At 35.5% G+C, this 27,879-nt stretch overlaps 3 protein-coding genes and 1 non-coding gene across 9 annotated transcripts in view; 1 reads left to right on the forward strand and 3 right to left on the reverse strand.

Annotated features, from left to right (window-relative positions):
* Positions 1 to 872: 872 nt before the first annotated feature.
* Positions 873 to 4,971, reverse strand: LOC147761044 (uncharacterized). Its single transcript, XM_087014923.1, has 2 exons — positions 3,854 to 4,971; positions 873 to 2,192 (listed from the first exon to the last, which is right to left on the reverse strand). Exon 1 carries the CDS (start codon positions 4,969 to 4,971, stop codon positions 3,856 to 3,858), a length of 1,116 nt encoding a protein of 371 aa, XP_086871049.1. The 3' UTR covers positions 873 to 2,192; positions 3,854 to 3,855.
* LOC106181688 (DNA replication licensing factor mcm2) lies at positions 873 to 18,439 on the reverse strand. The gene is made up of 18 exons (XM_013566142.2): positions 18,277 to 18,439; positions 14,555 to 14,778; positions 14,220 to 14,389; positions 13,696 to 13,784; positions 13,156 to 13,330; positions 12,777 to 12,886; positions 12,322 to 12,431; positions 11,808 to 12,015; positions 11,319 to 11,453; positions 10,862 to 11,053; positions 10,588 to 10,681; positions 9,984 to 10,234; positions 9,562 to 9,726; positions 7,346 to 7,513; positions 6,964 to 7,116; positions 6,400 to 6,582; positions 5,816 to 5,974; positions 873 to 5,553 (listed from the first exon to the last, which is right to left on the reverse strand). The coding sequence occupies exons 1-18, from the start codon at positions 18,280 to 18,282 to the stop codon at positions 5,440 to 5,442; spliced, it is 2,706 nt and encodes a 901-aa protein (XP_013421596.1). The 5' UTR covers positions 18,283 to 18,439; the 3' UTR covers positions 873 to 5,439.
* A 560-nt stretch (positions 18,440 to 18,999) lies between these two features.
* Positions 19,000 to 19,071, reverse strand: Trnae-cuc (transfer RNA glutamic acid (anticodon CUC)). Its single transcript has one exon. It is a non-coding gene; the product is annotated as a tRNA-Glu (tRNA).
* A 288-nt stretch (positions 19,072 to 19,359) lies between these two features.
* Positions 19,360 to 27,879, forward strand: part of LOC106174264 (E3 ubiquitin-protein ligase HUWE1) — a 54,232-nt gene continuing 45,712 nt past the window's right edge. For all 6 annotated transcript variants that reach the window (XM_087014395.1, XM_087014398.1, XM_087014396.1 and 3 more), the window contains exons 1-11: positions 19,360 to 19,481; positions 22,301 to 22,394; positions 22,622 to 22,720; positions 23,108 to 23,227; positions 25,206 to 25,366; positions 25,633 to 25,711; positions 25,983 to 26,045; positions 26,395 to 26,472; positions 26,937 to 27,053; positions 27,332 to 27,431; positions 27,721 to 27,821. In XM_087014395.1, the coding sequence (XP_086870521.1) occupies positions 22,350 to 22,394; positions 22,622 to 22,720; positions 23,108 to 23,227; positions 25,206 to 25,366; positions 25,633 to 25,711; positions 25,983 to 26,045; positions 26,395 to 26,472; positions 26,937 to 27,053; positions 27,332 to 27,431; positions 27,721 to 27,821 (963 nt within the window). In that variant the 5' untranslated portion in view covers positions 19,360 to 19,481; positions 22,301 to 22,349. The remainder of the gene's footprint in view (positions 19,482 to 22,300; positions 22,395 to 22,621; positions 22,721 to 23,107; positions 23,228 to 25,205; positions 25,367 to 25,632; positions 25,712 to 25,982; positions 26,046 to 26,394; positions 26,473 to 26,936; positions 27,054 to 27,331; positions 27,432 to 27,720; positions 27,822 to 27,879) is intronic.

Here is a 27,879-nt window from a genome sequence, read left to right on the forward strand (position 1 = left end):
GGGTGGAATGTTCTTAAGACATTATAATGACATTCATTAATTCAAACAAATTCACTGCATCAAGCAACTGCAGTCCTAAGAAAAACGTGGAACTTTGATGAAATGGGTTTTTCATTGCCTCTCTTGTAATGACGGCAAAAAGGGAAATCGTTTCTAAAGGGAGGAAGCATAAGGCCCCTACCTAATAGAACCTGTGGCAGAACTTGCTCATTTTTAAAATGTCAGAAAGAAGCAGATTTACCATAGGTGAAAATTTTGTCTCATTAGAAAGGATTTTTTGCCAAATTACCATGAAACACGTCTTCTAGATAAAGATATAAATTGATTCAATCCTCAATTATTACACACAACATAAAGTCAATTCTTTAACTATATTACAAGCCAGCTCCAAAATATATTACAAGGTACTTTGCCAGGCTTTTAAATGTTTCCCAAGACATATAATTTAAAATTAAACGAGACTTACCTTGGTTAAGTCGATGTTTGATTGTAATTCTGTGAGTGTAAAAATGAGGGAGGGCTTAAATGAGATATGCTTGCGCATGCGTACTCAGCCTTTAAAGCTTGATGTTTTCACATTTTTTTTTTTTTTTAAAGAACATTTTTATTTATTTATCTATTAGTAGTATTATGAAATATATATATATATATATTTATATCTGTGAGCTGATTACATTGGAATTATATTACTGAGTAAGCTGGGTGGGGAGGGTGGCATTTAAGCCCTCCCTCATTTTTACACTCACAGAATTACAATCAAACATCGACTTAACCAAGGTAAGTCTCGTTTAATTTTAAATTCTATTTCGTATAAAAATATCGGTCAGTCTTAAATGAGACTTTAAAGTAAAATGTGACAAACATCAATAAACCAGTATTCAATGGCCTTTATTTCAGCTTAAAATATCGTTTAGAACAGTTTCAACAAATCATCAACAGATACTCATGTAAACCTATACATGCCAGTATATATATACTAGTATATGAATGTGCTCATTACTTCCTTTTTAAAACTCCATATTCAAATGTGGTAGCTTTATCCTCGATTTGTTTCTCATAGAATTTTGCAAATGTTTTTTCAGTACTCCAACCAGCTTTGTTCAAAATATCTGTCACTGGCACAGAATTCATTTTTGCCTTTGAAACAGCAGCAGCTCTCACACTGTGAGCACCAAATAAAGTAGTGTCTATTCCTGATTTTGTCATTACAACTTTGATCCATCTAGAAATAGTATCTCTTTGAACAGGTTTATAAGGTTTCATATAACTTATAAGCAAATTTTTATCAACATTATGCCTACGCAATGTCTTTGTACGAGCTATATACTCTTTTAAAACAGTATAAACACACAACCTCCTATCTGGAGGGTAAGCTTTAAACACAATATGTGATGAATTACAACCTGGTCTACTTTGCTTCAGTAAACCACATAACTGAAACACAAACTCTGAACTCAACTTTTTCATATCAACTACAGAAATTAAATGCAATGTTTGTACACGTGTGGCATTAATTAATGCCATGAGCATTGTAAGTTTAAAGTCAGATCCTTCAAAGTCAAGTGCTTTACTGGTGAAAGTTTCCTTAAGAAAACCAGAACTTTATTAACATCCCAAATTTGAGCATAACGTTGTCTTGGTGGCCTCAAATTATAAATGCCTTTCATATATCTTATCACCAATGGATGACTCCCTGCTGAAACTCCATCAATTTGAATACCCATTGATGAAATAGCACCTCTTGCTGTAATTAAACTGTCATAAGCTAAGCCATCATTAAACTGTTTTGTAAGAAATTCTATCACCTCTTCCACATGTGGTGAAATTGAATTAATTTTCCTTTCACCACAGTATTTGAACCAGCGTTTAATGAACACGTTGTATTGTTTCTTTGTCCCTGTACGCCAAGATGACATAAGTATGTGGGTTGATTGCTCAGAAAGGCCTCGTTCTCTAAACTGTTCCCTGATACTTTGCATACAATGAGTTTCAACTTGTCCATAAGAGGATGTTCCACTGGGAGCTTGTTCCCTGGTAAAGTTAGCAGACCTTTTTTCTTTTGAATGACTATTGGGTTTTCCACAAGTAATTCCATCAACTTTGCAAACCATATCTGTGTTGGCCATACAGGAGCCACTATAATACCCCTGGCTTTGTCTTTGCGAATCTTCTGGATACAATGACCCAGCAAACTGAAAGGTGGAAACAGATAAACATAATTCAGTGTTCCCCAATCATAAGTAAATGCATTAATACCCCAAGCAAAGGGGTCTGCCTGCCATGAACAATATCTTTCAACTTGCGCATTTAATCTAGAGGCAAAAAGATCAATAAATGGATTTCCAAATTTTTCACATATCTTTTGAAATACATTCTCATTCAACTTCCATTCTAAACGTTCATTAAACTTCCTAGAAGCATCATCAGCATCTACATTATCTTTCCCTGGCACATGGACACAGGTGAGCCAAACATTTTTTTCGATACACCAATGCCAAATCTTTTTTGCTATGTTATTGCAATCATAAGATTTAATTCCACCCATATTCTGAATATAGTCACATGCTGTAATATTATCACTCATGATCTTTACATGTTTATTTTCAAATCTAAATGTAAAAGACTGCAATGCATATAATATTGCTAGTAACTCTAAAGCATTTATATGAAGGTAAGCTTCTTCTGGAAACCATCTACCACCAATTTTTTGACCCTCCAAATGAGCACCCCAGCCTAATTTGGATGCATCAGTATACAATATAATGTCAACATTTCCTTTGTCAATTTTCCTTCTTTGCAAATGGACATTTTCCATCCACCATTGTAATTCTTGCTTCATACTAATTGTAATGTGCATCATAGCATCATAATTTCCATTGTTGCTTTTTAAAGCACTTATCTTCTGCTTTTCAAGTTCTCTATAATGGAGTTTACCATATTCAACAGCTGAGAATGTTGAAACTATAATTCCAATCACTTTAGCTACTAGTCTTACTTTTGCTTCTGTTTTAATGATAAGCATTTTACACTGCTGTACAATGTGATCCATTTTATCTTTAGGTAAAGTCACCGTCATACTTTCAGAATCAATTATATTTCCCAAAAACAACAATGATTGTTGGGGAATAAGGACAGACTTTTCTGCATTGATTATAAAACCAAGTGTTTCCATTAGATGTTTTGTGCATCTTATATTTTCAACACATTCAAGGTAATTATCTGAACACAATAAACTGTCATCAATAAATCCTGAACTAGAATGGCCAAGACTTCTCAATTTTGCATATACAGGCTTTAATAATTTCGTAAATATTTTGGGCCCTTCAGAAACGCCATTTGCAAGGCATGTGTATTGATAGATATTTCCTTCCCAAACAAAACGAAAAAGAATTTGCTGTTCTTCTGCTATTTTCACACTATAATATGCATGCTTTATATCAATTGATGCTAGGAAGCATCCTTTTGTCACTAAGGTCAATGCCTTTTCAAAAGTATCCATTTTAAAATGTTCATAGGGAATGTGTTGATTCAGCTTCTTAAGATTTAATATCATTCTGTATTCTCCATTCTTTTTAGGGCGTACAAAAATAGGAGATAAAAACTGCCCCGGTACACTTTGAACTTTCTTAATAACACCAAGATCAAGTAGTTTAGAAATTTCTTTCCTGATTATAATTGTTTCTTCTGTGTTAAACCTATATTTCACCATATCATTTAAGTTTTGAAATCCAATGTTGGTATCAACATTTATATGACAATTTTGTACTATATCCAAGATATATGGGTCACTGGTCAATTTTCTCCATTCATCTACAAACAAATGCAATCTACCAGCTTGAAATTTATGTCTCACCTCTAGTGTCTGTTCTGATCCCACTGGCTGCATTGCCATGAGAAGTTTTTTGAATCTGCATGTGCACCCCTCTGGGAAGAACTTCCTCGGCCACGATTGTACCTTCCTCTCATGCGTCCCCTGAATCGTGGGCCCCTTTGGTATGGGCGGTTTCTATAATCCAAGCCCATTCTACTCTGCATCATTTTATAACTCATTTTCGCAGAATCTTCCACTTCCCTTGCAGATTTGGTAATATCATCTCCAAAGAGAAAAGTTGTGCACGGAATGTTATGATTGCACAAAGGTTTGTACTCTGGCTTGAGGTTTGGTTTTAACAAATCCTTTCTAAAACAGTTAATCTGCGTATTGGCATGACCAAGCAAAGCAATACTGTCATTGAACATATCAATGAGTTTTCCAAGCCCTTCACTCGTGTCATTTCCTGTTTCTAACTTAGCCAGTTTGTCTATTCCTTTAGTCATCAACGTAGCTGCTTTTACAACTGACATTTGAACATCCTGTAACTTCTTATCATTTGTTTTGGCATATTGAGGAATAATGTTCCATACCATTTTATTGGTTTTGACTATCACCAAACTTTCACAGTTTTTTGGCCGTGAGTTATTTTCATCTTTGGTAAGTTCTGTATACTTTGAATGATCCACTATCCCATTGGTGAACAAATCATTGACACTACTCGCCAACACACTGTCAACTTCCACGTCTGTATACTCTATTAATTTATATCTCTTCGTCATATCATCAAATCTGTTTGTGCTACTAGTACCTGCCTCCGGGCACGTTTCATCCTCCAATCTTTCATCATACTGTTCATCAAATTCATAATTCTCCTCACAATATTCATCGTGATACAGGTACTGTTTCTCTAAAGTATCTATGCGTCCCACGACGCTGTTAATTTTGGTTTCCTGTCTCTGCACAGTTTCTTGTATATTTTCCATTATAGTTAAATATTCATCACTGTTATGACTAGATTTTGCTTTGTCGTCTAGTTTCCCCTTTCCTGTTCTGGTTTTTACATTCTTTGCTTTAACGTCCTCGCTATTCTTACATGTATCTATTGCGGGTTTTGAAAGGCCCGGTAAAACAGCACTACACGTGCTTTCGGCCGCCATATTGAAATTAAGTTTGGCACGCAAATGATTCGTAGCCTACAATGTGTAACTACGTTATAGATCAATATATATGCCGCATAAAAGATTGCAACTCCGTTGCAAAAATGTTTCCAACTGAAGCAAACAAACTACGTTTGTTTTAGATTATAATTCTGATAGAAATAGATCGCATCTATTTTCAGGCTGACTACCCAGCCGCATGTCACAAGCTAACTGAGTACGCATGCGCAAGCATATCTCATTTAAGACTGACCGATATTTTTATACGAAATAGAATCTATATGTGACACAAGACATTTAGTCAGCTTTTAAATGTATTCACGTGATACAGGCATTTTCACCCGAAGATAAACATAGATCCATTTTCCATGTTTGTTTCATGAGAAAATATCTCAGGCAAAGATGGCTCTTTGTTCATTTTATATACACTTGTCAAGTAGTTCTTTTGTTGTTAAGGGTTTGTGTATTTTACACCAGGTTTTGGATGATGAGTTTTCTTTTGGTGTCATGTTGGAATCTGTTATGTCGGAAAATATCACTGTCGTAGAACGCCGATAGAGTGTGAATGTTGATCTGTCGAGCCTGAAAATAAAAAGAAATTTACTGTTGAAACAGGTTTTTTAAATATGAAGAAATGGGAGGGGGCTTGTCACAAGCTGTGCAATCTTTTAAGACAACTTGCTCTCACTCTAAAAATTTTTAAGTTTTGAAAAAAAAAATGGGAAATGGTTTTTTTAATCTTTGTCTACAAAATGTTATATGATCTTATTAAAAACTGACAAATTGTTTATGCAGAGCATTTGTAAATCAGTTTGGTAGGAAAAAAATAAATAAAATTGCATACTTTGTCTGCTAAATCTTTCTCTGAGATCTCAATGTAATCCTGGTCAGTGGTGCCATATCTGTTTCTCTGGAAGGCCATCTGGTCCTGGGCAAGCTGCTTCAAGATGAACAATAGGAGTTCGTTGTTGTCACGCTTGAATGACAGATACCGGGAAAATGTCTGAAAACAATGGTAAATTATTGATTATTATTAACATCCAGTAGGCTGAGATTTCTGCACAAATTTGGAGTTAATTTCTAAACCAGTTATGATGCCCTTGTGTCGTCCTCACTAGGAGGGTGGTTCATTCCACAATTACGTGAACCAGAGAGAGATTGACCATTTCAGGGTTGAAAGGTCAACAGGTGTGCACAGGTGTTATGCAGAAAATCTAGTTGCAGTCAAAATCTGTATTTATCATGTGTGATCAAAGGGGCAATCGGGGACATTTGCATGATCCATCCCACATGGCTTTTCTCAGGCATAAGCAGTGTGAAATGTCTGGGAACCATGAAATGGTCAATTGAACAGGTTGTGACTCCACACTTTTTACCATTGTGTCATGTGAAACACTGTTATGTGAAGCATTTCACTAAGAACTCTACCTTTCTCATACTCCTCATGATGCTGAACTTCTGTGTGTTGATAAAGCTCTCCAGCATTATCCTGATGGCCATGTTGACATCGTCCTCATTCACGTAATCTCGCAGGTGCATGCGTGCATGAGCTTCTGCCATTCTGATCATGGATTCTATGTGACGGACAGTGATTGGAATACTCCCTGTGGCCTGTAAAGTAGGAAGAGATTCTTTTTTTTAAACATCTATTTTATTTCAGAATAACAAAAAGTCCAAACTTGCAATCAAAGCCAAATTTTTAACCATTTATTTCAGATTGTCAAGCTTTTCACTACAAAGTTCATCATCCTTGTTTACAAAACAGCAATATGTTATTAAGAAGTAAAATATAATTTTAAAATAAATGAAAAAAAATTCTTTAACATACAAACAAATATTCAAGTGCCTTTTAAAGATATGACATCCAGGAATAACTTATTTGTCAAGTAAAGACTTTCATCTTAAATCCATTTTCAAATACCTCATACTTTCTCCAGGCATCAGAGTTCATCTCAGATGTGTCATTCAATATTTAAAACAGAAGCCACTCACCATGGATTCCCTTCTGAGATCAGAATACATCTTGGACACCTTATCCTGGTCCATCTGGTTCAGCTTGGGATGGCTCTTCTCCTTGGCATAGATGATGTATTTCTTCAAAAGGTCCTGTGGGATCTTCTCCAAGCCAGACTCATCCAGTTGGTTCTATACAGTAAAGAGTGTATTATTTCAGGACATTTCAGGGATACCTCACATACTACTGGTTCATCATAACAATGACTGTGCACCATTTTTCTCTTAAAATATGACTGACTGATGTGGTTAATTATTAATTCATTCACTCATTAAAACAAGCATCAAATATGAAGCTAACTGAGAGGATAGTTAGGTGAAGATTAAACCCAAGACTTATAAACCTGCCATCAATGCTCACCATATCAGCAATGGCATCTCCGCCTTCCCCTGCGGTGACATTTGGGTGATGCTTGACATGGCTGCCAACAACAAACTTAGCCAGTTTCTCGTCCTGCACTGGGTCCACTGTGTCTCTTACTACACACAAGATGTCAAAACGGGACAAGATGGGCTCAGACAGGTCAACCTAGAGACATAATAGACTTGAACGTGAAAATAATATCAGAAATATGTGGGACTGTGATTAACTGCAAACACATGTGAATGCAAATATAAAATCTTTCGGGAGAAAATACTTTTCAATGGCATCACTGTGTTACAATTGAAAAGGCACCATGAACACATTAATATTTTTGGTCTTAATAGGATAACAAGGTAGGTCATTAACAAGGCAGCAAAGCTGTCAAATGTGCAGACAAAAAGCAGGAAATAACTAAATAGGCTGCTGTCAATTCTGATGCAAAAGTACATTATGTTAAACTGCAAATTCAACATCAAATTCTAATTATGCTCAACAGGTAATACCAATGTAAGTAAAATGTGTAACAAGTTCACACTTTGAAAATGTATAAAATCCAGAAAAAGAAGCCAATTAGACTGCTTTTCCAACTCAGGCTGCATTTTAGTCCTGTATTTCTTTTTTTGAAAGTTTGGCAATCATAAGTAACATGGTTTTCCCATAATGGTCATCATGGCAGCAGCACCCAAAAGTTGTGTTTTCTTCTATTCTGATGCAATATTACAAAATGGTTAAACAGCATAATGACAATCAATTTTTATTAATAAAATATACTTATCATGGATTTTCAGAAAATGTGACTAGCATGGGTCTTCAGGCCTGTGGAACTTCAAAGTCACAAATGCCAATATGTGAAAAATTAAATTTTCACAAAAAAAAAAAACTGTTTAACTGGCAGAAAAAATTACCAAACAGACTGCATTGCCTACTGAAGCTGTATTTTAGTCCCATGTTTCTTTCCTGTAAGTTTGAGAACAGTAAGTGACATGGTTTTTCTTAAATGGTCATCATGGGAGCAGTGCCCAAAATAGGTTTTTTTCAAATTTTGATGCAATATTACATAATGTTTAACAGTATAACGACCATCAATTTTTAATAATAAAATATTAGTATCATGGATATTCAGAAAATGTGACTAGCATAGGTCTTCAGGCCCATGGAACTTCAAAGTCAAAACTTGAAAATGCCAAAATGTAAACAAGACAGCACTGTTCTGAAATGTTTTTTCCCCCATTTTTAACAATTTTTAACATAATACAAAATTAACAGTTTACTGCCATTTTTATATGATAAACTAAGAAAATTGATGAGATGGGAAAAATATCATAATAATAATAATAATAATAATTTATTAAGCCAATAAAATACAAATGTATAAAATCGTCAATAGAGCAGTGTTAAATGTCCCATTTCCTCCATTCCAAGATTCTGAACATAGTGAATGATTGAATCTGACAAACTGCAATGATATGAGTTTATTTCCATTTTTGAAACTTTATTACACAATACACAATAACAAGTTTACCATCATTTTTACATAATCAACTAACAATGTTGTAAAGATGCAGGAAATGTCAAACAAACACTTTCACGTATCTTATTAGTTAAATAATGAGACTGTTAACATGCCTAAGAATTGAATCTGAGGAAATGTGAAAAAACAACATAACTTTTAAAATAATGGCCCAATTATGCTGATTTTTGAACTTAACCTGCGTTTTAGCAAGATTGACCATTCCTGTGAGTTTAATGTCAATTGGCCTATCTGTTTTTCTTATATTGTGTTTACAGTGTTGCATATATGCTGAAAAGTGAAAAAAAAAGCATAACTACTAAAATAGTGGCCCGGTCATGCTGATTTTCAAACTTGACCTGCGTTTTAGTAAGAATGATTACTCCTGTGAGTTTTATGACGACAGGCCTATCGGTTTTCCTTGAAATGTGTTTACAGTGTTGCATATATGCTGAAAAGTGAAAAAACAGCATAACTACTACAATAATGGCCCGATCATGCTGATTTTTGAACTTGACCTGCGTTTTAAAAATATTCATCAGCTCTATAAATATAAAGCCAAAAAGTAAAACTGCCTTCCACTTATCGTGTTTACAAGGAAAGTGCACGGCGCCGACGGCGACGACAGACGCAGGTGACAGCAATATGTACAGACACATCTGTGTCTGTACATAAAAAATGTTCTTTTTGCACGAGATCTTACATTTTCTGAGAATGTCAGAGAGGGGTCGTAGCGTCCACCAATGGGATTGGAAGCAGCAATCACTGCGCACCTGGCCTGCAGGGATGTGACGATGCCTGCCTTGGAGATGGAGATACTCTGCTGTTCCATAGCCTCATGTATACTGGTCCTGTCTGCATCATTCATCTGGGGGGAAAATCATTGCGATATCTTAATTTAGAGGTTTTAGAAGACAACAAAAGTCTGGTCTCAATCAAGAAACTGCCATACATCTCTGTCAAAATAAGCAAATTAAAGCTTTCACTGATCTCCTTTTAGATGTAAATGAAACAGATCCCTTCTTCAGCAATGCCAATAACAGCAACCACAACATGACCTGCCATGCATATTCAAACACATCAAATATGCCTAATATATTACTTATCTATGATTTCCTGACCTACCTTATCAAACTCATCAATCAGACAGACCCCCTTGTCTGCCAGTACCAGGGCACCTGCCTCCAAAGTCCACTCCCTGGTCACTGGGTGGCGCTGGACATAGGCGGTCAAACCTACGGCTGATGCCCCCTGACCAGTGGTGAAGACGCATCGTGGGGCGGCCTTCTCCACGTATTTCAGAAACTGAGATTTGGCTGTTCCCGGATCTCCACAGCACAACACGTTGATGTCGCCACGGACCTTGTGTTTGCCACCTGGAAGATAATGAAGAAATTATTACACTTTACTTGTACTACACTAGACATACTTTGGTCGAAATTGATCAGGACTGTAGAACCCAAGATGGCGATGTCATTGTATGCCTGTGTTTTGAACGCAAGTCTCTTTGGAAATTATACTACACACCTAATATGGAGATGGATTTGACATTATCTACATCAACAGTGGAAATGCCATTGTTTAGATACAGGTGCTGCAGTTGTTGGTGATGAATAATAATTTTTTTCCCATAACATGTTTGCTTGAACATTATAATACATTGCTCTGATAACTTTTTAAGTCTTCAAAAAACAGTCAGTTTAAACATCTAGTGAATGGAATAATTTACCAGGGTTCTTAGGTTCTCCTCCAAACATGGACAGTGCAATGGATCTCTTGATATCCTCGTGCCCGTAGATAGATGGCGCTATGCTGGCAAATATCTGAAATAGCCAGTCATAACAGTCAAAAGCAGAAGAGAGATGATACTTGCAATACGCAATATGTGAACACAATAAAAATATGCAACATCACAATGAAAATTCAAACAAATAAATTATAATATTCAAGTCTGAAAAGCAAATGAAAACAAAAAAATCTTTCTAGTGACAGTGATTTCTCACCCTTTCTCCTATCCGTTGGTCTTTCGACAGAGCCACAATGGCCTTGATGTCCTCGTCTGTGAGAGCTCCCACCACCATCTTGTCATCTTTCTTTGTGATGAAGTTTGCCTGGATAACTGTGGCAAATACTGGGAATCCATTGGCTGTGTTCAAGGAGCCGTCGTAATTGTTGTTGTATATACCAGTAAGTTCCTATAGTTGCAGAAAATAAAATCGTTTCAGTATAACCAAAGGGATTTTATTTTTTGTTCATCTAGAAATATAACAAACGTGAATATTTGACATTGTTCCAAATAACTTCAAAGCTGCACTTTTCAACTTATACCTATCAATAAATCTCTCTTGAAAGACATGAAAAAATTAGGAGATTTTCCAGTAATATTCAAAATTGTTTTCATACATCAATGCATAAGACTCATTTAACTTCATTTTGTTGCAGATAGATGGCACCACTTACAATTTCATCTCCAGGTTTACATGTGTCCACCAAATCATCCAAGAGGATTGCATCTTTGGACCTTGGCAGACGACCTGGTGGCACCTTGCCAGGGCTCTCCTGGATTGTGATTCGCTGGTAGTTTTTGTAAATTGTCTGAAAAAAATTGAGACAGTTGAGATGAGTAAGCTTCAAATACACAACAACAAATAAGAAAGTTTTAAGTAAATTAAATAGATAATATCATTATTTCATAGGTTGCACATATTTGAAACATGCACATTTACAGAAAGCTACCATAAATTGTGAAACAAAATAGCAGTACCAAAATGCATGTTCAGAAATAAAACCTACTTTTGAAACGAAAATGTATGATGAATGCTAAATCACAGTTAACAAAAATATTAAGTGCAATCTCCTACAAAGAGTAAAGGAAGACCTCTTATATGACTTACAATATACGATATCTTGCTGACAAATTCACCACACATTTTAAAAGACTACACATACCTGTTCCATATTGATCTCAAATGGCCCACTGCTCTGACACTCTGGGCAGGAGCCAGGTTTCACCTCCTGGTTCTGAGACTGATAGTAAGGGCCCAGGATAAAGTTACACTTATTACAGTCGTACTTGATCATGGCCAGTTGTGGAAGGACACCGGTGGTGCTGGTGACGACACCGCTGGTCCTGATCAGCTGGTTCAGGTGAAGCTGTCTAAAATTTGGATTACACAGAAAAATTAATTTGCATTCCACAGCATATGTAAACAATGTTTTAATAATGGAAAATTGAATCTTAAATAGGTCTTTTCAAAATTTAAATATAAAGGCATGACTGTAGGTACATACCTTTCAATCTTTAATATATTGAAAGATAATTTCAATACAGTTATTAAGAAGGAGTTTTCCATTGGCTTTTTTAGATCTGACATCACAACAGAACTAAATCTATTATTAACAAAGAATTATATAGTAAACTTGGCTAGAAATTCAATGTGTTAAGTGAAACAAGAACAATCACCTCAATGTCCTGAGCTCCTCCACTAGAGGCAGGTCAGAAATTCTCACATGAATCTCCTTTACTATCTTTTCATAATTTGGGTACATGGTCAGCACAACCTCTTTGGCAGCCTGGGAGAAAATAAATAATAATGTACAATGTAGCAAAAATGTCATCGCCTTACAGTTGCAAATTAATCTGTTTTGTGATGATTAGAAACTCTAGCAACCCGTCTATTAACTTAATTCCTCAAAGATCATCAGTTTCAAACTATTAAGGACAAAAATCATTGTTAGGAACAGACTATGTTTAAAAAGAAAGAAACAATCTACTAAATTCTGCCAAGTTTTTAACACTTTGTTCAAAATCCGGCAATTTCCTGAACTTTCTTTCATGCACAAGAAAAAGGAAAAAGACCACTATCAAAAAGTAACATGACAAACACCAAATAAATATAATCAACAGTATAACCTTACCTCATCAAAGATCTTCAGCATTTCTGTGGGAGCCTCTGGCAGAAAGAAAGCAAGCACCTGCTCCTCACTGGCCAAATGATTGTAGTCAACCACCAGACTTTCCTTGTTGCCTGAAAAAAATTATAAAATGAAAGAAAATTTAGTATCCCGGGAAGACTTGCTGATGTAAATAAACATGTCAGTGAAGATATATGGTTGTAAGAATTTAGTCCATAATTTTTTTGTAACATCAGCAATGTACATTACTACATGGCACAAAAATTGCCAACTTTATCTGACACTTGACATATAAAATAACAAGCTATTCAATAATTAAAAATCAAAAGCCTTTTAGTAACTCAAATATCCTACTTTTTATTCAAACAATATATTATTTTACCTTCAACCATTTGCCTTATCTTCTCCCTAAAAACGTTGTGTCCCTTCTCATCTACAAATGTCCTGAGGAAATTCTTGAACCTGTTCTTGATTTCTGTACGGGGGGCAAGCATGGAAACCCACTCCCTTACACTATGTCCCTTCATGTCCTCCAGGTTTTCTATACTCTCTATCATCTAAAATTAAAAACAAAAATTACAAATTGCGAGGGACTTTGACAAATTTTACTGGTGTACCAGCATTATTTGTTCTACTCCAGACTGCTTCACTCAAAGTTGACTCACCTCAAATACCTTACTGTGAGGCAAAGAAAATAATCCAGAAAATATTTGTGCAGTTCAGGTGCTAATTTTTGAAAAATGTGATAACTTTTGTAAAGCCAGTTGAAGTGTGTGATGTTAACACTTGCCATATGCCAAATGCCAATAAAAAATTTTGTTAATTTCTGATTCGGGTAAGTAACTTCCTTTATCCTAATGCAGTCTCTTTTTGTAAATGTTGTCTTAAAAAAATTGCTAGGATTGCAAAAATGTTTCCCTACCTCCTCATCTTCCCCCATACCCTCAGCTGCTCTTTCCGCCAAACGCCGCCGCCGGGACGGACGCTCCTCTTCTTCCTCATCTGACTCTTCTAAAAAGACAAAAATATGGAAAAAGTGCATTAATCCATTTCAACTCACCATTAAAGGGAGTACTTTCCCTCAAAGCTTAACATGAATATCACCACTTTTTATATAGCATTCTGCAATAATTTTCATACATCATCTCTCTCTGTCCAGTAACCAAAGGCCACACCATGCTTTTTTTTTCATGTAGAATAATGACAAACATAAATGACTTTCAAGAATGATCTGTGATTTCGTCAGGTAAAGCTCTTCACAAACATTTTTTGAAAAAAAAAAAAAAAAAAAAATGCCTTGACTTAGTCTTCCCTTTGATCTCCTATATTTCATGTAAAGCTCTGTAACCCATAATTAAACAATTATGTTATGAACTGTAATATCTTATGTGACATTCTTTAATTCTTTATCAGCAATAAAAACCAAACATGTCCAAGCAGATTTACCATACAGCAGCCCTCTCCTCATACGCCCACTTGCCAGGCCTTGCTCTCTGTCCCTCTTCCTCATCTCCCTCTCTGCGGCCATCCTGTCCCCCTGAGACAGGTCACTGTATTCTCCCTCGTCCATCCCTTCTGACCCATACTTGTCCAGGGCAGGGATGGCACGGTAATCCCTGGAGAAAATGAAATATTGAGATTAAATAGCAGGCTCAATGTTGTTTAGTGTGAATATGTATATGGTTAAGACACAAACATATACATAGACAAACACATACACAAACACGCCTGAAACCAAAATTCATTACAAAAATGATCCCCTTTTTATTTTAAACTCTCACCTTTCCAAATTATCCCCAAATAATTCTTCTCCATCTTCTTCTTCATTCTGAATCTCATCCTCCTCCCGTGTCTCGCCCAAGAGTTCAGACTCGTCTTCAAATGGGGGAAGGTCACGACCTGGGCTTGAGGTCACAGGGTCACCTCTACTGCTCCTTCGAGAACGCCTTGATGCCCTGGATGGGCTGGTGGCAGCACTGAAGGGGTCGGAAGAAGAGGTCTCATCCTGGAATGAATTAAAATGTAGATATTGATATTCTGCACAGTACAGTGACATATGTGTTATAAATATGAACAGGAAAAAAATGACCCATGGACAGAAACAAAAGGACAACGGAGGGGATCCAGTTAACCATCTGCAAAAGTCTGCATGGGGAATGGGATTAATCTGTGGCCTTAACGCAATCTTTATTACTGTTAAGTGGTGTTTGCTAATGAATATATGTTAATGGCTGTGAAAAGGAACAGTAATTTTAACACACGGAGAATCGAAAGATAGTCCAAGATTACTGTGCCATGAAAAAAAGATACAAAAGTCTACTCAATAGCAAAAGCAATTCATTCAGGGAGATTATATATCAGCGTATAAGCAAGCTGGAGAATGAAGACCCGCAGGCATTCTGGGAGATGTATGATAAACTCTGCCCTAAAAAGCAGTCTTCTGGAAACCCTATCCCACCAAGCGAGTGGTGGAGTCATTTCAATCAATTAATGAATAGGAAAATTCCGCATGATGACACATCTTTTGAGGATGAAATAAACAAATACCACTTGCAACACGACCATAGGGTATTCAATGAAATGGATTTTCGTATTACGGAAAAAGAGGTTCGTTTGGCGGCAACTAGTCTGAAAAGAAATAAAGCCCCAGGTCTAGACGGTATTCCTAACGAGATGATAAGGGATTACTTCATTAGCACCGGCAATATCTAAGGTCTTCAATGTAATCTACTCCTCAGGAGAATTCCCGACCGCCTGGCATACCAGCACCCTTAGCGTGCTCCACAAGAAAGGAGATCGCAGATGTCCAGGCAACTATAGGGGAATAGCTATCTCAAGCAACTTATCCAAACTGTTCTGTAAAGTACTTAACAAAAGGCTAAATAACCATGTCAAGAAAGAGAAAATCATCCCTGACAACCAAATCGGATTTAGGAAAGGTGCCAGGACCAGTGACCATATCCTAACACTGAAGAGTGTGGTAGATAAATACATTCACAAGATCTCTAGGTCCAAACTTTATGCAGCATTTGTAGACTTTTCACAGGCATATGACACTGTTTGGAGGAATGGACTGCTTTATAAATTAATTAAGGCAAATTTTAGCTCTAAATTCGTAAACATACTCAGAAGTATGTATAATTCAGTAATGTTTTCTATTAAGTGTGAGGGGGGGATCACCAACCCCTTCAGTACGAGCGTGGGAGTTAAACAAGGATGTGTGCTAAGCCCCACCCTTTTCAATATTTTCATAAAGGACATACCAGACCTATTTGTGGATACGTCTCAAAGCAAGCCACCGCTTTTGAATAACAGACCACTCACATGCCTACTGTATGCTGATGATTTAGTCATACTATCAGAAAGTGCACAAGGTCTCCAGTTTTCCTTGAACCAACTAGCTAGTTATTGTGACAGATGGAAACTTAGAGTGAACACAGATAAGACTAAGGTGGTTATCTTCAACAAGCTAGGGCGAACAATAGATAAAGAGATCTTCACACTGGGGGAAAAGAGAGTGGGCATTGCTACTGAATATAACTACTTGGGAATTACGTTCACCCCCTCCGGCAAATTTACCAAAGGTATGGACACACTGAGAGACAAGGCAGCTAAAGTGTTCTTCAAAATTCGTAACCAGCTGTTTGCCGCCCCCACGGCCGTCGCAAAAAAACTTTTCCAATCCCTAGTGGTACCAGTTATGGGTTACGGTAGTGAAGTGTGGATTCCATATCTGATACACAAAATGCAAAAAAATAATATTCTCTCCACATGTGACAAGCCCTCAGCAGAGCAGCTCCACATTAAAGCCTGTAAGACCATTCTGGGAATCCACAAGAGAGCCAGTAGCCACGCTGCAAGGGGTGAATTGGGAAGTTACCCCATACTAATTCACCTCACGGCCCTGGCGGTCAAATATTGGAGTTACCTGAACTATAGACTATATAAAGGTGAAAATGACATTGTACTCGATGCCCTTATTGAAAACAGGGCAATGTCAGAAGCTGGTATCACAACCTGGTCTTCAGGTATTAAAGCGGCACTCTTAGTAGGCCATGCCGAGGAATTATGGGCTAATCCCATTAAAATATCCAACAGCAACACACAGGCCATAGTAAACCAACACATGAAGCAGGCCTACAGTGAGGAATGGGAAGAGATGATAAAGGCAGTAGATAGTAGTAAAAAACTTAGAACATATGTAGGCTTCAAAAACAGATTCTCATGTGAGAATTACACTACCATTATGAATAAGAGTCTAAGAGCCACCTTCTGTAAAATAAGATTAAGTGCACATACCCTACAGGTGGAGCGGGGGAGATTTACCCGACCTAAGACACCGCTGGAGCAGAGGTTATGTAAATTGTGCGATCTTCAGAGAATAGAAGATGAATTTCATCTAGTTAGGGAATGCCCAGTATATACAGAGCAGCGGAACCTAATGAGTACTAAGCTAGAGTCTTTTGTATCATTTGAAGGGTTTAGTGAAAAAGAAATATTCAACTTTCTAATGGGGTCTGTTGAGATGGACATTATATATGTTGTAGTACAATATTTAGGTAGCTGTTTAAAACTTAGGGATAAGTTGCTCACTATCCAGAACACTAGTTAACATAATCCCTGTGTGTCATTAGCAAAGTCGGGATGGATGGATAGTATGGGTTAACGAAATGCTACACACAAAAAAACTACTGTAGCTGGATATATAACCTATATAATTATTTATTTATTTCTCATTGTAATTGTGCGTCATTATTGCTAGTAGTGTTATGGTGCCTTGTTATAGTTGGATGTCGGTCAGTAAAATATCCATTCTTAGGTGTAAGTTTAATTCGTATGTTCCATGTAGTTTTTTTTTTTTTTTTTAAATCTATTATATCTAGTATTGTATTTCTGTGACCATTTTATATTTGCTTGTACGCTATCGATGATCTGTACCTTGTATGTTAAGGTTCTTTATGATCAATAAACATTCCATATTCCACCCTTAATTATTTTAGTAACAGGTGGAAAATCGGGGGGGGGGGGAACCCTTTCACAATCTTTTTTTTACCTGGCTGTGGCCCCGATGCAGAAACCTTATAACCTTTCTTATGATAGGTGTCAGTGGAAGTACGATATAATATTGAACACAGCTATTAATTGCGGTAGTGATATGAACGAATCATTGAGATTTTACTTGTATTCTAGTTAAATTATACTGGCAAGATGACTACAGACTCTCCGCCTCGCATCTAACAGATTATTTATAGCTGATGCTGGCTAGATCGCTGCGAATGCTTAGGCATAAGTAGTGATATAAACATACTCATTTGAAGCCATTTTTAAATACCCAGATCCACATGGACATCGACATGAAGTTTGAAACGATATTTCAAATAAAAGGCATTTAATCATCATGACATAGTTGCTGAATGGTGCCTCCGATCCACACACTTATCATCATAGCCGAAGAGTACAAAAATATCGAAATATTCTGGTCTAACACAGGAGTAAAACTTACCGCCATTGTGTATGTTTTCTTCTTTGATCAACGTGATCGTAAAGCGCGGGAAAGGGAGGTCAAATATGGGGTCAATTTCTGGATAGTGCAGGCTAATAATATAGGTCTCGGGTATTGTATTAAAAAATTAGAGTGAGCAGTTGGAAATCGGAGACGATAAGCCGGAATATCAATGCTAACGTGTCGAAATTTAATACCATATATATTATCAAGTGTTAATGTCTTGAAATAACGGTTAAGTGTCTCCCGCCACTATGAGGGCCGTTTTACCACGGCCTTCACGGTATTGATGCGCGAGCTATTGATACGGTCGAAGGTTGACTGTGGCTCCGCTCGTGTAAAGATTTTTGTTACTTAAATTAGAATTTTTACCCCTTATTCTTGTAAAAAATATTCATTGGTTTTAGAAATTTATTCCAGTGAGTTTTGATGTTACGTGCAATTTGAAATTATGATAAACTGTATATTTAATTGGCACTCAGTGAGAGACAAAAGGTCCAACTCGTAGGTGACCGTTTGTATTATTATAACTTATAGTGTGACAGTGGAAGACTTTCTCCAGATAATAACCTGTGTACAGACTGGAAACGTATAATCTAACCCTCCTATTGCAAAATTTATTTTTTAAGAATTGGGTCCACGTTGTTTTGTTGCCTTTTATTGTTTTGTCGATGCAGGGACTGCAGTTCCTGATATTACCAAAAGGGATAGAAAAAGTTTCACTTCCGACGCCGGGAATCGAACCCGGGCCACCTGGGTGAGAGCCAGATATCCTAACCACTAGACCACGTCGGATAGTTGAAAAGGGTGGCCGATTTTAGTAATATAAACAAAACTTATATAAATGATCAAAATGAGGGTTAATAGTTCTTATAAAATTAAAAGTTGGTTTGATAGAAATTTAAAAATATTTATATATCTTGCATAGTCATTTTTATGCGAAAGCAAATTCAGGTGTCGTACGCTGGATCACACTTTTTACGGCAGTAATAACGACATTCATTATCATTGTAAAACAATTATTCCTGCTTCCTTAGAAAAAAAACAAATGCAGATTTTTGTAATCATTTATTTTTGTAGTTTCAAAAAGAGCCTGAGTGAAACTGTATATATATATATATATATATAAGTTGGAACACTGGTCTTAGTGGGTCATTTCAGATGACATCCGGGTATTTTTAAATCATGGCCGCCATCACTGTAGGGTGAGTCTTTCTTTGAACAATTTTCTTCTTTTAAAAGATGCCAATGAAAAAGGACATTGGTGACTTACTGCGTGACTGAGAAATCCTAAAATTGTATGAGAGGACATAAGTTTAGCAACTCTGTATGGTTTTCCACAAGGGTAAAGTCTTTCTATTTTTGCCTGGCGTTCCCCGCCATGATGAATGAAATTTGCTCTCACGTGTGATATTGAGGCAGAGCACAGAATAAAAATGGAATTTTCGCATTTTGTGTGCACGTCAGTAAGTGGGGGCTTAAATTAATATTCTGAGTACTGCGTACAGGTTTGCTGACGGAAATAGACTATTGTGTTGTGCTCTATTCTCAACAATATGTTGTACAGTTTGCTTTCTCATTTTGCTAAATTGGAAACCCCCTTTTTTTCCAAATGCTTATCAAACACGTAACACGGGGTCATTTTCTGAATTTCAACAATCAAAATTCTTACACTTACGCTTTGAGGGATTGGCATAATTCTGCAAAATCTGTTTAATTAGTGAATTTCGTTGAGAACATTCCAGTAAGCATGCTCACAAGTTGTAGCCTTTTGTAGTAAAAATTCTCTTTTCTGCTCTTAAATATGACCATTTCATCTGCATTTACACACCCACTGGTCCCCGCAAAATAAGTCATTAGTTGGATGCCTCTTGAAGAACCCTACTGAAATTGGACTGAGTGTCATTATAAAACAAGACACTTTTACTTCTTTAGCACTGCTTGAATGATGAGATTAAACTGGTTGAAGCAGGAAATTTGTACGAATGGTGAAAAATATTCATAGATATAAATTGAAGGGCAAATTGTGTGCATTGTCAGTGGTTGACCTCTTCCTCTTTGTTACATTTTGTAATGTTGAAACACTTGAAATCCTCTGGTGGCATTTTGATGCCAATAGTTTGACATAAGTACTCACTTAAAATGCAAATTTAAAACAAATGCTTTGTGTAATTCTCGAATTTTTGGTTTTAAATAATTTCTGGCATGATTAAGATCATGTCAAGTTTGCAGATTTTTTAACAAACTTTGGTATAACTTAAGAATCCCCCCCCCTCCCCCAGTGTCGCACTTACTTCCACTCATTTGGTCATTCTATAAATATATGAGGCACTAGTTTTACAGGTATTTTTATGGGAAAAAATTGAATCCCATTGTTTTGTTCCAATTCTAATTGCAACTTAAAAATAACTTGCTTTTTAACAAGTCATGATTCATTTGAGCTGACATACTGCCTGACAATTTAGAAGATAATATCAACATCAAGTTGTTTTCTTGGAGGGATTATCATTTTTAAGGCCTGAATTGGGTAAAATAAATTTAGTAGCTTTGTAGAAGATGATGCCATGGAAGTATGATGTATAGTCTCTTTAAATGCGTATAATATGCTTTTAAAAGCATGATTAGACAACATTTCCACATGATATATTTTCAGTTATGAGTTTCATGTACAAATAAGAGTGTAAGGATAATTTGCTGCTAATACTCAGAGGTTGATCTATAATTGTTATCTGGATTAGTCAGTATTTGCTTTTAATAAGTAAAGATTTGGGCCAGCAATGTTAACACTGTTTACAAATAGAAGTCATTTGTTCTTGATGAATTTATCAAATTATTTAGTGTTGCTTTGAAGGCAAGACATAAAAAGACTACTGATGTAAGATGTATTTTTTTATCTGTGACCTTTGCCACTAACTGTTTGAATGCTGCTGGTTGTTGCAGTTCATTCAAAGGAGCTAATTTTAGCTAAACAGTAACAGCTGGTCTTTTTTTTTCTCTACAACAATGCACTGTTTAAATCATAGTTATTTTTTGTCTGACATAATAAATTTAGCTCCAGAAATAGCTTTGCCTACACAACAGTATTGTGTAATGGCCCTGATATAGCAACAATATCATAAAGATGTGTGAAAGGCTGCTTGCTGTGAGGCTGCAGTGAACCTCACCAAGTTTTCAAATATTGGTAACCTTCTGGACTGTTGGTGGTGTTTGAAGTGGTGTTGTTTAAGCTGATATTCCACTTTGATGCGACCACTCTAATTTTGAATAAGTGTATGGGAGTTCAGTGGTCTTGTAAGAAGATTACACCGAAAGAGAGTCATTGTCTGGATACTTATATTAATTTATAAAGGTCTACATATTTTCCAGTGATAAAATTCAGTAGTCAAACCTAAATCTTTTAGTTAGAAATGAAGGCAATTTATTATTTTTGTGATGAGAATTAATAAATAATTAATTTAATTTTGAGGATACCAAAGTAATCTAGGAGAATCTGCATCTGAGTATCATTATAAAAATAATTTTTTTCACATTTATAACAAAATGTCTTAGGGTTGCCAAGTAATAAGTACTGTAGGTAAGTATATAGGATAGGCAGGTGTTTTAGAGACAGGATCAGGTACTCCAACAACAAAAAATTAACAGATCAATGATGACTCATAAAAGTACTAGTACCAGCTAAGTGAAAATTGGTCAATAATGAAATCTCATTAGTAGTCTTCAAAATGATTTGTGACAAAAGATTAACTGTACATTACCTTGGATTAATTGAACATGGGCAAATATTAAGTAATGCATTTGGTCATTAACCTTGGGAATTTTGAGCACAAATGTGGAATTTATTATATTGGTTTTTTAACATTTTGATCAACAGTTGACCATGTCTGATGATTTTTTAATATTTTTTTATTCTTTTTTTATTTTTTATTTTTTTTAATTGCATGAAGTCAGTCTTACCTGAAATTCAAAAGATGAATTGTGCCACAGGCTGACAGATTTGTTTATTAAATATATTGTGTATTTTCAGTTTCCCAAAGTGAAGATTATATTGAAGTTCAAGATGATATGAAATCAAGATGAAAATAGATAGAACAAAACTCAAAAAAGGCAACTCAGAGTTGGTGAGTACAAAAATTATGTATTATCTTTAATGCTTCAAAAGAAAAAAATTGAAGTAATCAGCACTAAGGAGATAGAAATGAAAATAGTTATAATTTTTTTTTTTAATATAAAAGTATTTTGTGTATTGTAAGCTGATGTTATGAACTGTTATATAGTATAAACTCACAAACAACTATTTGTTGCATACTATACACTAAAGATTTGTTATTATTTTTTCTTTTTTTAGCCGGCAGAGTGCAGAAATCTCATAGATAAATTGAAAATTTGTGGACGCGATGGCTTGGTTACAGAGCTTCAGAAAGTGAAAACATGGACCTATGGCAAGGTAAAGAATTTCACTTATTTTGTCTGTTAAATGTGCGAGTACAATCATGTTCACAACCAGGCACCTTGGAATTGACATTGTATAATTGACATCAGCACAACCAGGGGTGGGATTGAATTGATTAGAATGAATCTGACCAATATTTTGTGATATGATTATTGGGATGAAGCTGTGCATCACTTCTAAATATGATTTAAATATTTATACTAATACCTAATTGATGACAAATGAGGCAATTTATTTTACCCAAAGGATTATAGACAGCCTAAAGATAAGTATTTTTAATTTTCATTATCCAAAGGAAACTACATTTAGCATTGAACTGTTTCTAGGGTATGATATTATATATATATGGTACTGATAACATAAATATTCAATTAATTTCAGTGTGAGTTGTTCCACTGGGCAGATGTCCTGGATGTGTTTGATGAGGTGTTGGAGAAAGCCTGCAGGAAGGAGCAGGACAAGCAGTGGGTCCTGCCATGTGACATGGAGGGGAATGAAAAGGTAATACCTTAGGATGACAATGCTTAGATGATATTCTTGATGATATTCTGTGCCCTCTTAACCAAAATCATGTCAAAGACTTAGACACTTGTTTGTTACCAGTGTTGATTGATTACCCTGTAGGTAGAGATCAATGAATAGGTAATATCGGATTTATTTGAAAATCTGGATGTTTGACCCCCTTCCCTCTCCCCAAGGCCTTTGGCACTTGCATTTTCAAGGTTTTTTAAAGGTTCACTTCGGTCTAAGAGTTGGATAAATAAAAGATATATAAATAAGTAAAATAACAATATTTAAAATGAATGAATGTATGAGTGACTAGGTAAGTAGATAAGCATAGTAACTAAATAGTTTAAATAAAGCCAGTACATTGAGAGGGTTAGAATGTTAATCAAAAGCATACAGAGTCTTCTCAGCAGGAGCCAGACATTTTATTGCTCTTAGCTGTATTCTCTCAGGAGATGATTTTAAATACGGTATAAGGTCAAAATAGTGATGAATGTCTCCAGAGATCTTGAGCTACTTCTCCAGTGGGCAAGTACTAGGAGTCTGGAGTTTTTCAAATCCATATTAAAACCTTCACCACTGTGGTATAAGTTGAAAAAATAATGAGATATTTGTGAAAAAATGATACATATTGATCGATTTAAAGGTCATTGTTTTTTATTGCAAAGCACTTGTACATATTGGGCAAGCAGTACTTGCTGAACGAGGAGATTGCGAATGAGGCTGTTGTGAAATAAACTTTTTTGATGGGTCTTCAGGTGCCATATCTGCAATCTGAAAATGCTTGATCCCTCAACAAATGCCACCCCCTTCAGTTGATAAAAGCGTGCTCTTCTCTCTTTGTAGACATGGTCATGTTATTTGTGATGTTGTTTATTGATTTTACTGTGTACGGGTCCCTATTGCCAAGTTACAGCACAAATTCTGAAAATCCCAATGGACATATAGTGCATTAGATTATTGGGCTGATTATGATAGAAGAGATGAATGGAGACGTTGAATTTTATAATGTTGAACTCAATTGGTATAGATATTAAATATATATATTTATTCATCAGATATTATTCTAAGCATTTATATGACATACCATGCTCGCCTGGATATCTTTCAGCTAAAATAGTGGGGATGATTTTATTCAAATTTGAAAGACTGAATAAATGATCAAATTGGCAAAAAAATAAAAAAAAAATACTTTGATTTCATACACCAAACAAATTGATTTGTATTTGCCTGATTAAAATCCACTGTTATGTATTGGACAGAAATTCACTGTGCTGAGTTGAATCCAGACATCCTGTCTGTTATTGATATGAATGTAGGTTTGAGGCATATGTAAGTTATATGGGTAGGCAAGAGAAGAAAACATTTACTGCATGTTGAAGCAGAAAAAAATTTCGTAATACAGGAAAAGTGTTGCTATAGAAACTAAGCTTTGGCTTGAACATAAATATCATTTCCTTAGATATAAGGGCTTCAACGATGAGATGCATGTTACTGTCATCCTCATGCCATTTAAAATGTCATGCAGCTAAATGTTTTTCACGTGTAATTTTGTAAATTGAGAAATAGCCCGCAGTTCGGTGTATACAGTTACAGCCAAAAATATCTTGGCTGATTAAGCAATTATTTTTGTTTTTGCCCAAAGGGTAAAAATATTAAAATAATGCTAGTTATTTGTATTTTATGCAAAATAAATATTTAAACAATTATTTGAAAAAAAATTTTCTTGTCAGACCGACTAAGACTTATTGGCAAAAGATTCTAGAGTAAAAACTTGGTGTAAGCATGATTTTTACCTGATAAAATTGAAAATCTATTTTATTTTTATTAGTTGTTTTCAGCCTCGACGTGTCCCCTACATCTCTAGTCATAAAGCCACCAAACCATTTCTTCCCACTTCTTTGTAACAACCAAAAATCATGTCTGTTGATATCAACAAGTATTAAAAATTGCATTGTATTTTCTGTTCCAGGAGAAGGACCTGTTACTGAGCGTGTTACAGTTCACAGCCTTACTGATAGAGCATAGCTTCTCCCGTCACCTGTACAACTCCATGGAGCACCTGACCACCCTGCTGTCCTCCAGTGATATGACAGTGGTCCTTGGGGTCCTTAACCTGCTCTATGTCTTCAGGTAGGATGATCAGCTATGGTGATTTCATAATGTTGATAATTGCTGGAGATAAAACTGGGGGAATATGATTAGGGGATAGTTGTTTAATGTTTAATGTATGCCACTCTGTATTTGTCATTTATGAGAAGTCAGTGAGATGTGATTCTAGAGGTTGTTCTTCCTTGATATTCAGTGTTAAGTTAAGTGAGTAATTGCACTGATTGAAAAATTGCACTGCTTGCATCTAGGAAAGATATTTGAAAAATGTTTGTTTCTCTTATTTTTAGCAAGAGGTCCAACTTCATAACCCGCCTGGCTGCAGATAAAAAGCAAGCCTTGATTGTCAGGCTGACACACCTGGCAGAGGTTAGTACCATAGATCTAATTAATTCCCTTTGAGAGCTTGAAGGATGGGTGCTGTAATATATTAATGGTAGATTAAGTGGAATAGACCTTCACTGTTTTCAATCAGTGGGTTCAATTATGTGTGAGATTTGAAATCTGCATCCACCTGTGATTGTTATTTATTTATTTTTTTAGTTATTGATATATATTTATACAAATTTTCACCTTATTGGTGTGAAAGATTTATCTTGTGTTTAAGATTTTTGAATGGCATATTTGTCTTGAATTCCAGAGTTGGGGTGGCAAAGACAATGGTTTTGGTTTAGCGGAGTGTTGTCGTGATCTTCCAATGAGTGTGAGTATAAGAAAACACTTACCTTGTTTTAGTAATAGAAATTTAGTCTAACACTAAAGAAATGAGGTCATTTGATTTTTTTCCAATTAATTTAGACAAATAGAGTTTAGGCTAAAAATGTCAGAGTGAATATGGTTTGGATGTCAGAAATACCAATCATACTATTATCATACGCATTTGTATTTAAGTATTTTAGAAGATTGATAGTGTTAAAGCATAATGCTACTGCTACAGAATAATGTTTTCTCTTGGTGAGGAGTATGATACACAGTCATCATTGTCTTAATGGACTTCAGATGTTTTGTTATTATGTCAATAATTGTGAAAATGTATTCTTTTCCAATAACAGAGCTATCCCAGCACTGCCACCACTTTACACTTTGAGTTCTATGCTGAAGCTGCTGAAGAAAAAGCAGGAAGCAAGAAGGTATTTAGTCTAAACCAAGAGTCATGCAAATGTTAAAGTGAGAAATAAATTGCTAATCATATTGATATAATTTAGCTGTATAGTCCTTCCAGTGCATTGTTAACCATTATTTTAAGAGGAGAAAGTTTGTTGTTACCTTCCTAAACCCACTCCAAACCCCTCCTTCACTAAAAGTGCATTGAGTGTGAAAATAATTTGTCACTTTCACATGTAAAAAATGACACATTGTCCATTTTCCATAAACAACATCTAAATCTTCTCCTTTGGAAAATGGTCTCTCTGCAGTTGATTTCATCAAATTATATCTTATAATCGTAACTTGAAAGTCTAATATATTTGAGAGAACAGTTTCATTAGTTCTGTATGTATCAATTCAAATTATCAATTCAAAATATACCCACATATTTTACAAGCTCTTGATTAAAAAAAAATAATAATTTGAATCTGATATATTTATTATCCAGAATACTTCTACAGTGTTGAATACTATCCACATAGAGGGTGTGGACCAGATCCAGAAACTGCCTTCCCAGATAATGGAGGACCTGCTTGCCAAATTCAATGTGCCAGAGGATAAAAAGGTACTATTATTTCATTTTGTCCTAAGCTTTAAATTGACATAGTACATAGTAAATTTTAAAGGTTACATGTATTAGCTTCCATTTATTTCTGTTTAAATGGATCGCTGTATTTTTCCAAAAAGAATTGTAAATTTATAACATGACTTAATTATGAATTATACTAGAATATGTATCTTGTTTTCAATGGCATTTCTTCTTTGACATTTTGATTTAATTTATGATTGAAATTAAATGTAGATGTATTTGGACAAATTTAAAGATGAACAATTATATTTCAGGTCTTGCTGTTCACCCACATCAGATTAGCCCACTCATTCTCAAGACATGACAGAAGATTGAAGTGTGTGCAAGCAAGGTTGCAGGCTATTTCTATATTAGGTAATTGTAGTTTTGCTGTCAGGAGTTGCTTGGAGTTTGTTTTACACAGTTACCAACAAATATTGTTGGACTTTCTGTACACAGTTCAGGTCAGTGTTCTTGCCCATGGTTTTTCTCTAACCTGGTTTGGAAGTAGGATTTGATGCATACAAGAAGCATACTAGATTCAAAGTGGCCATTAAAACTATGTTTTTGGAAAGGATTTTTAATGAATTTTTCAATGAAGGTGTAGAATGTTTTTAAATATTTGACTCATCCTTCTAATTAATTGCTACTGTTTTACTTGCAGTGTATTCTAATGCCATTCAAGACAATGTCAACTCATTGCTGTACACTGGTCTAATAGAAGAACTAGTGGACATCGTGGAATTAAAGACTACTCAACTAGTGGTAAGTCATGTGAAGTGATTCAATTAGGGACACCTAAACACCAAGTGAAAATATTGAC

This window comes from Lingula anatina, chromosome 6, assembly GCF_051362555.1.
Source record: "Lingula anatina isolate TDL-2025a chromosome 6, LinAna3.0, whole genome shotgun sequence".
Classification (NCBI taxonomy): domain Eukaryota; kingdom Metazoa; phylum Brachiopoda; class Lingulata; order Lingulida; family Lingulidae; genus Lingula; species Lingula anatina.